Consider the following 8,819-nt stretch of genomic DNA (forward strand, 5'->3'; position numbering starts at 1 on the left):
AAGTGACCATGTAGGTCTTCATTCTGCTGTTGTGCCTATATGGCCATGTCGATTAAAGTTGTAGAAAAAAAAAACGTCCTCTTCATCTCTCTCCCCTTGCAATTCCTAGCTCCCCTCTCTTACAATCCACCTCTCTTGGTCTATCCCATGGTTGTTGAGTGTGCGCCTATGGAGCGTAGGTGTAGCTGCAAGGCTAGTAGGTGGTGCAGGCGCGAGGCGGGCGCGGGAGCGACGGGGAAACCACATTCATGTTGAAGGGAGTGGACATGGAGGAGGTAGGGGAGGGAGTGGTGTTTTCCGCAAGTTTCATCAAGCCTCATCCATGCTGGCACAACCACATAAGCATATAGAGGTGATCTGGTAAGATTTGAATCTCTACTTGGGCGCGACATTAGTTGAATGACCTAAATCGTCACTTTTGGACCCAGGTGAGTATTCATATATATAGTTGATTGAGGATACAGATGGTTATTTTTTTTAGTTTGAGGGGTGAGAATCCGTAAAAAATTGGGGCCCATGGTACATTTTGCTCTAATATATATATCCGGGTTGCTTAAAATTTGATATCTAGATTGCAACATGCTGCTGATTCGAGCACGGCAGCTCGCACTTGGCAGTCTCCATCGAATCTACCCCTCCCAACAGGCAACAGCTTGACACTTGTTCCTTTGTTTACCTATACGCTCTTCGATCCTTCTCGTAACCTATGTCCATATGCTGGGAGCACATGTTATATACAGTACAGATCAACAGGTCAGGAACGCGGGTCGAATGATCGATCGGATCATTAGTTACTTTGATTGATGACTCACTGAGATCACGCGAGCATGGACATACGTATACGTACGTAATCACTACACGCAACACGTAAACACACAGACACCAGTAATAACAATCTTCAGACGAACTCATCCTCCATTTCCTGCATGGACTTGCCGGCCGAGGCGATCTGGCGGTTGGACGTCATCTTCTCGGCCACCATGAGGCCCTTGTAGCTCCGCATCTCCGCCCACTTCTCCTTCTCCAGCCTTTCCATCTCCTCCTTCCGCTTCTGCCAATTCAGTGATCGTTAGACGCCATACATAGCCTCGCTGTTATATTTATATAGGGGAAAAAACATGCACAGTAGCTCTCAAGAAGAAGGCTCAGATATCAATCAATCATACCTTCTCTTTCAGCTGCATCTTCCTCTCGGCCTTTTCTGTTGCATTTGATGCCTCTTTCTCGGCTGCACACAAGAGAAGAAAGATTATTAACGTGCATCTGCCATGCATGATGCATGGTGTACATTACATGGGCAGATCAGCGTCTATGTAAGCACCTTTCAAGTCTGCTCGGCGTTCTACCCGCGTTTTATTCAACCTGTTGATGATCTCGTTGACACGCTTCTCGACTGTAAGCACATGAACCTGTCAATCAGTAGATAGCTAGTGTGAATTATCAGGTGTCAGTATTCGCAATGCGTGATCCCAAACTAGCTACAGGCACAGGATGATCTAAGAAACCCCAAAAGGATTCAAAAAATCTGTCCAGCCAATATTCTAGCTATAGCTAGCCCTAAAAGAAATCCAAAATGCTTTTCCAGCGAGATATATGATGCAAAAGGTTGGATTGGATGCAATAATGTAACATTTGAACATGATTAAAGTGCTACAACAATCAGACAAGTGGTCTGCCCAGATACACCTTTAGCAGCACTGAGGTGTTTCCTCACCTTCTCCCTTTACAATATTAACCAATGTGTTTTTTTTTCTTCATTCGAAATGAGACCCAACTCTGCATTATTTGAGAAGACTTGTTCAACGAGTGAAAAAAGAGAGGATGCAACGACGTTGTCGAAGTGCAAAAGGTGAGCGTTACAGTGACAGACTGAACTCTACTGTACTATACGTTACTAGGCCTGTTCGCTTGAACTTATCAGCTAACCTATTAGCTAGAATCTACAGTATTTTTCTCTCACAACGAAACAACTTCATCCGACGAACATGCCCTCCTCTCTCCGTCTGCGTTGCAATATCAAAGAATGCTCTAGTAAACAGACTGATGAATAATTTAATTCTATTTAGCACAAGCGCATCGAATTAGGTGGATGGCACGTGGGACCGTTCTCCCACCTGGCCGAGGATACGATACGAGTCCCAGATTTGGAGGGAGAGGGAAAGGGCAAAAAAACAATGGTGGGATATATATGAACAGTAGTAGTGATGACTGATTACCATCCGTGGGTTGTGGAAGCCAACTTGGCCGACATCCATGGATGGGGACTTCTTGAGATTAGACCAGGGCGTGTAGATCACCTCAACGTTGTTCATCTTGTTCCCTGCACAACAAGCACATGCAGAGAGAGCCGCGTCCAATTCAATTGCTGACACGTTTTCATGATCACGATTCACGAATAATCACCATCGGCCAAATCAATATACGTGCCAAGATAATTGAGTGGTCCCGTCCCGTGTGCAGCTCGCGCCAATAATACACGAGAGAGAAAGAAAAGGCTTTCTCCTCAGTCCTCTCGCTGCAGGAAAAAGAGAGGGGGAGAGATCGACCGGTCGATGGGGGAAAAACTAGAAAAGATTCCCGCCGCCGCAACATGCAATGTGAGCTGAGGCAGGGGAGTACCCGACAGGTCACACCGTATTCTATTTTGATTCTCCCACGGGGGAGAGCATAACTGGGGCCTTGTTTAGATCACCTCCAAATTCTAAGTTTTTTCACTCTCTTTTCATTACATCAATTTTTAGCTGCTTGCATGGAGCATTAAATGTAGGTAAAAAAATAACTAATTACACAGTTTAGTTGGAAATCACGAGATGAATCTTTTGAGCTTAGTTGGTCCACGATTGGACAATATTTACCAAATAAAACGAAAGTGCTACTATTTATCGGGTTGAAATTTTTTGCAATCTAAACATGGCATGGACTGGGGCCTTGTTTAGATCACCTCCAAATTCCAAGTTTTTTCACTCTCTCTCTATCACATCAATTTTTGGACGTATGCATGGAGCATTAAATGTAGGTAAAAAAAATAACTAATTGCACAGTTTGGTTGTAAATTACGAGACGAATCTTTTAAGCCTAGTTAGTCCATGATCAGACAAAGTTTGTCAAATACAAACGAAACGTGCTACAATGTCCAGATTGCAAAAATTTGCAATCTAAACAAGGCGTGGAGATGCAGATACTCAGGCTGTCTCCACGAGACCCACTGGAAGTCCCAATATCAAAATAGATCTCCAACAGAATACCTGTAGTCTTTAACAGTATCTATATAGAAGATCTATTTTAGGTGTTAGGAGAGATATAACTCAAATCTGAGTATCTCATCTCTTGGAGACGTATTTACAGAAATAGTTTTTTTTTGTCTTGTCGTTGGAGAAGATAAAAATGAGTATTGAAACATTTGCCTATTTGCCTGTAGCGCTATCAATTGTGGAAAAAGTCGATTCTTGAAGACAGTCCTCACTGTAACTGCAACTTGGTGGCGGCTAAGTGCTTGTTTAGTTCCCAACCAAATTCTCAAAAATGGCTACAGTAGCTATCCTATCGAATCTTGCGATACGTGCATGGAACATTAAATGTAGACGAAAAAAAACTAATTGCACAGTTTAGTTGAAAATTGCGAGACGAACGTTTTGAGCCTAATTAGTCCATGATTGAACACTAATTGCCAAATAAAAACAAAAGTGCTATAGTAGCCAAATTCCCAGAATTCGCGAACTAAACACGCACTAAATGGTCTTTACTAGAAACCTAGCTACGCCCATGAATCTTCGAGCTTCTCTCGGGTACTCTTTTTCTTTTGCTCTTTTTTCTTGAATTTGCATGATTTATAGTACTATCAGAAACTGTGAATTATTTCGTGCCATCATTATGCTAGGTCGTCATATGAAAAAACACTGGCGGCATCTATGTTTTGTATCCTTCAAAAGTGAGTGTTGCTCTACGTCTACTAGCAGCTAGCCAAGGGGGGAAAACTACACTGCTAAGGGCCTGTTTGGAATGCGGGATTTTTCCCCATTCCTACGTTTTTCCTGTGAAATTGAACTGATTCCTATGAAATTCCTATGTGATTCCTGTGAAATTCCTGCGTTCCAAACAGGCCTAAAAGCCTCGAATTGGCACGTACCTTGAATGGAATGAGCCTTTACGAGCTGTGCGCAGTCCTCCAATAAGCCCTCGCTGATGGTATCTATGGTCTCGCCTTTCTTTAGCCTCAAATAGACGTGTGCCGAGGATACCTTGTCCACATGGAACCTGCAGGCGCACCCAACATAGTATATTTTAGTGAGCTATTTTAGTAACTCGTTAACCCGTAAGTATATATGCTTTTGTTTGGTTAATTAGCCGAGCTATAGCAAGTATATACTACAATTCTTTTCATCTCGATTAACGTTGCCAAATACTAAAGCGCTCCAAAAACAAGATATAATACATCTCCAAGCTTGCTATATATACAAGGTGCGCGTGTGAGGACGTGAGGTCCCCTGGAGGCTAGTCGTCGTCGTCGTCGTAGCACTCCAGGATAAGATTTAATCACATAGCCAGCGCCCAGCAGTAAGCAAACAAAACGACTTGTACAACCGACAGAACGCGGCCAGAGGCGAGACGACGACGATGGACGTCCGACTTGGTTTGGTTTGGTCGTATCTATTGCATTGGTAGGCCGGTAGTTGGGGCGTTGGGGATGGGATGTCCACGCCAGCCTCGTCAAGGCCCAGTCACGCGTCAATCTATCCGCTCCTCGCCGCTCGCCCTCCCAGTACTGAGGAGAGCCTAGCTATTTCACCGCCGCGACACCACGTCCACGTGCTTGCCGTCACCGGCGCCGGCCTGCCCTCGCCCTCGCCTGTGGTCTCCATCTGGCTGCTTCCGCTCTGCATGCGCTAGCTGTAGCACAATGCTGCCTCTACGTATCGAAAGGGCGAGCGAGACGCGCGCGCGCAGAACACGCGTCGCGGTCGGAACCACCATTGGATCGCTATGACTAGCTAGAGCGTCGTCGCGAAGAAATCAGAGGCCGGGACCGGCTCCGCCGGGATGGAAGAACGAGCTAGCTAGCGACGTACCAGACGTCCTCGGGGAGGCCGTACTTGATGAGCTCCTCGTTCTCGTTCTTGTCGGCGCCCATGTAGATGGTGTAGTCGCCGGCGTCCGGACGCGCCTTGAAGTAGACCACCATCGTCGCTCAAACAACTCTATCTACCCTCTTCTTCTTCAGACCGGCCTCTTTATCTCTAGCTAGCTTCTACCAGCCTACCGGCTACCGTCTCTGGACTCCACCGGCGGCTGCTGTATATACAACGTCTACGTGTAGTGTATATTCAGGTGTAGCTCTGTGGCCGCGGCAAATAAAGGCTAAAGGAGCAAGCAATCAAGAAACTGCAAGAGGGAAGGGAAGCAAGGAGGAGGTTGCGTAGCAGAACTACAGCAGGCAGGGAAGGGTGCGGGGGGGCCTGTGCGGCAACGAAACAGGCGAGGGGCAGACAGGGGCGGGTATATAACGGCGTCGGGGGGGCGGCCGGACCGGGTCTCGCGGCGAAAACGCCGAGCTAGCCTCGCAAGGGGCCACGGCCGAGGAGTCGTCTTGGCGGTCATCTCACGATGGGGGGTTGGGCCTCCACGTGGAAACACGATGGATCCGATTAAAAAATTGCGGCCTTATCCCTTCGCCACTTTTGCTCTCGTTGCTCTCCCCGGCCCCTCCACTCTCGCTTTCGTTAATGTTAATCCCTCTTAATTATTATTTATCTCTCTTCGGCGGCACCAGCACCTGCTCCCCAGCCTGTGAAAGGCAGACAACCCCTGGTAATCTCGCCTGACCTGGGCCTGACATGGCAAAGCGGTTGGGATATACCCGAGTTTTTTTTTTTGAGAACAATACTACCCGAGTTGACCTGCATAGGTTCTGTGTAACGGAAGCAATTGGTGGCGCCGTCAAAGCGCCGGATCTTTTGCGACAACGACGCCCGCTTCAGGGGGAATTTTTTTTATTTTTAACACTTTTTTAAACTAATTTTAAATCTAACATCGTTTTTTTTAAACGAACACTTTTGGCCGCGCCTATTGCCATGGCGCGGTTGTGGCGTGGCGGGAGGCTGACGTGGCGACGACCGGGGCGCTGACCAGTGACGTGGCAGGGTCTGTCGCGCCACCGATCTTTGCGCGGCAGTGACGCGCTCCCTCCCGCCTGCCCGCGAGCCGCCCGCCCTCCCTGCCCGCAGCGCCGCCGCTGCCGCGCCTACACGCCGCGCGCCTCACCTGGCGTCGCCCATCGCGTCTGCCGCGCCACGCACGCCGACGCGACACGGACGCCCTTACAGCAGTTCAACCCTCTTTGAGGTAAAATTTGGTGCCTATTTCTTCGTAATCAAAACCCTCGTACCTTCACTATCCCTTTATATTAATCATTAGCCATTAGATTGAGAGATTCTTTTAAAATATACTTTAGCCGTTAATTTATCTTACATTGTATTATTATTTATATACTTAAATTGTTAAATTTCTTACAATGTATTATTAATTATAGCGAAAACAAATGTCTAGTTAAAAAGCACGTGGAATATAAATCTATTTATGTGTTTTTTGTGCACTAGACATACGTATATATAGCGACAAATTTAGTTTGTTGAGTTTTTATGATTTAAATTGTTATATGCTTGTTTTCTTACATGGAAATATTAATCCAAATGATCATTTTACTCAAGCATATATTGAAAGCACTATAACCTCCAAAATCATGCACAACATCGTCGATATCGTACTGCTATGAGTCCATCATAGCATTGTGTGAAAAAAATAGACAGCTTGTTTACCGGTAAGTACTTCGATTCACTATATTCTTCGAGGCGGTTACATATGATGAAATTATTAATGGCTAATTCATTATCGTGTTCAATGCAGCAATGGAACGGGCATGATACACTCCCTACAGCTCTGTATATCTAGACGGAAGCAGAGTTAGTTAGAGGGAATGTGAGGCGCAAGTACAGGGAGTACACGGACGGTCTTGATGTCCTGACACAGCACCAGGTTACGCTCTCTTTACTATCATACATGCTGTCGCAGAACCGACCAATTTATAAAAGCACAAGTACAATGGCAGCCCGCAAGCAATCGTACTGTCATATTTGAGCCCATATAAACCCGGTAGTCCGTCGAGTACCACGACGGGTCTCGATAAACGATCCACAAACAACCAAGATCGTACATGATTCAACATACATGTCACATGTTACATAAAGTTCACAGATATATTTCTATCATCAGAGTATGAAACAAAGTTATTACAAACCAAGTTTGATAGATAATAGCGGAAGCAAATTAAGTTGAAAGTAGTTTTTCCAACATAGTTAATATAGTGCCAATATACGATCATAGTCCACAAAAGCATATAAAAGGATTAATAAAGAAGCCTGCCCAAGGCTTACTCCTCATCCACAGCGGGATAGAAGCAACTCTTGCAATAACCATGATATATTGTGCCATCTGCAACAATGGAAAATAAAACTCTGAGTACGAGAAGGTACTCAGCTAGACTTACCCGTCATAAACCAGAAATAAAATGACTCCAAGTATTATGCAAAGCTGTATAAGTGGATATACCTTGACAACATTTTACATAAAAAACGATTAACTCAGTTATACAATTATAATTCTGTTATCAAGTTAATTATGACTATCCATCTCTAAATTAGCAACTATCCTGTGCCAAACATATGGTAAATTATTTTAGGAGCATACAATAGTAACCATAGCAGGTATAGAAATTTCATGTTTATCTGAACCATCATATTCTATAATACAATTACTACGAGGTTGGAGCTAGCCAAGCTTCTCACTGTCCGGGAGAGACGGAGATTCGAATCGTTTTCAACCAGCTAGGAATTTATTCCTAACATAAACCCGGGTCTACCAGCCACGGTAGCCTTAGGTCACCTTTGGTACAACTCAAGTACACATTTCGTGGGTTCGCCCAGCGCCGCACAATCAGGGACACCAAATGCCAGGACGTTCAGGCTCAGCCTGCCCTTGGGCTTAGTCTGGCTCCCCGCACATCCTTACTAACATCCAGAGTGTGCACTCTTACAGAGCGGGGCCCGGTCTGAGTTGAGCTACTCGGATTTGCGGTCGGAACAAGTTATCCGGCCAGCTAAGTGATAGACATGCGTTCAATCTTGTCAAAAGGTCCAACAACGGTACGGTCCTTAATTGGCACAGACGGAATCACATGAGTCAACCTACCATAGACTCCGTCTGGCCTCGATTTACATTACCCCATGGTTCTTTTCCACGATAGCAAATATAGCCAATCGTGCTTCGGTATCCACCTATATCTCGCAGGTGACAGGAAATCACCCGACTTCTACCGGTCTAAGCATGGCTAAGCATATATTCGATCCTAGACCTATATAGGGTTAAAGGTATATTTCTAGACAAGGAAAATATATGCATCGAGGGGTTCCAGTCAACTCTTATAATCTAATGCATCAATCATAAAGGACTCGAGTAATATTTTGTAAAACACTGGGAGACTTAGAATGCTCCGGGCCTTGCCTTTCAGAAAAGAAGTGGGGCGGTGCTCAGGGCACTCCGGAAGCTCTTCTGGGGTCTGCTCCTCGCCTTCAGAAGCTGCGGCTTGAGAAATCTCCTGCTGGTCCCCTTCCTCTCCTTCGTTGAATTCCAGCAACGTTATCTCCTCTGTCGATCCTAGATGCATGAATATGGCATAAGATATTGTGAATGCATATATGCTGACAAGTATAGTATGATGATACATGATGAATGCATTCTTGTAAGTATTCTTAACAGCATGGTGTTAA

At 45.4% G+C, this 8,819-nt stretch overlaps 1 protein-coding gene across 1 annotated transcript; it reads right to left on the minus strand.

The window, feature by feature from the left end:
• Nucleotides 1-772: 772 nt before the first annotated feature.
• Nucleotides 773-5,469, minus strand: LOC136456565 (uncharacterized). The gene is made up of 6 exons (XM_066456468.1): nt 5,067-5,469; nt 4,127-4,254; nt 2,217-2,320; nt 1,322-1,409; nt 1,167-1,228; nt 773-1,051 (listed from the first exon to the last, which is right to left on the minus strand). The coding sequence occupies exons 1-6, from the start codon at nt 5,177-5,179 to the stop codon at nt 899-901; spliced, it is 648 nt and encodes a 215-aa protein (XP_066312565.1). The 5' UTR covers nt 5,180-5,469; the 3' UTR covers nt 773-898.
• Nucleotides 5,470-8,819: the final 3,350 nt, after the last annotated feature.

Source organism: Miscanthus floridulus, chromosome 6, assembly GCF_019320115.1.
Source record: "Miscanthus floridulus cultivar M001 chromosome 6, ASM1932011v1, whole genome shotgun sequence".
Classification (NCBI taxonomy): domain Eukaryota; kingdom Viridiplantae; phylum Streptophyta; class Magnoliopsida; order Poales; family Poaceae; genus Miscanthus; species Miscanthus floridulus.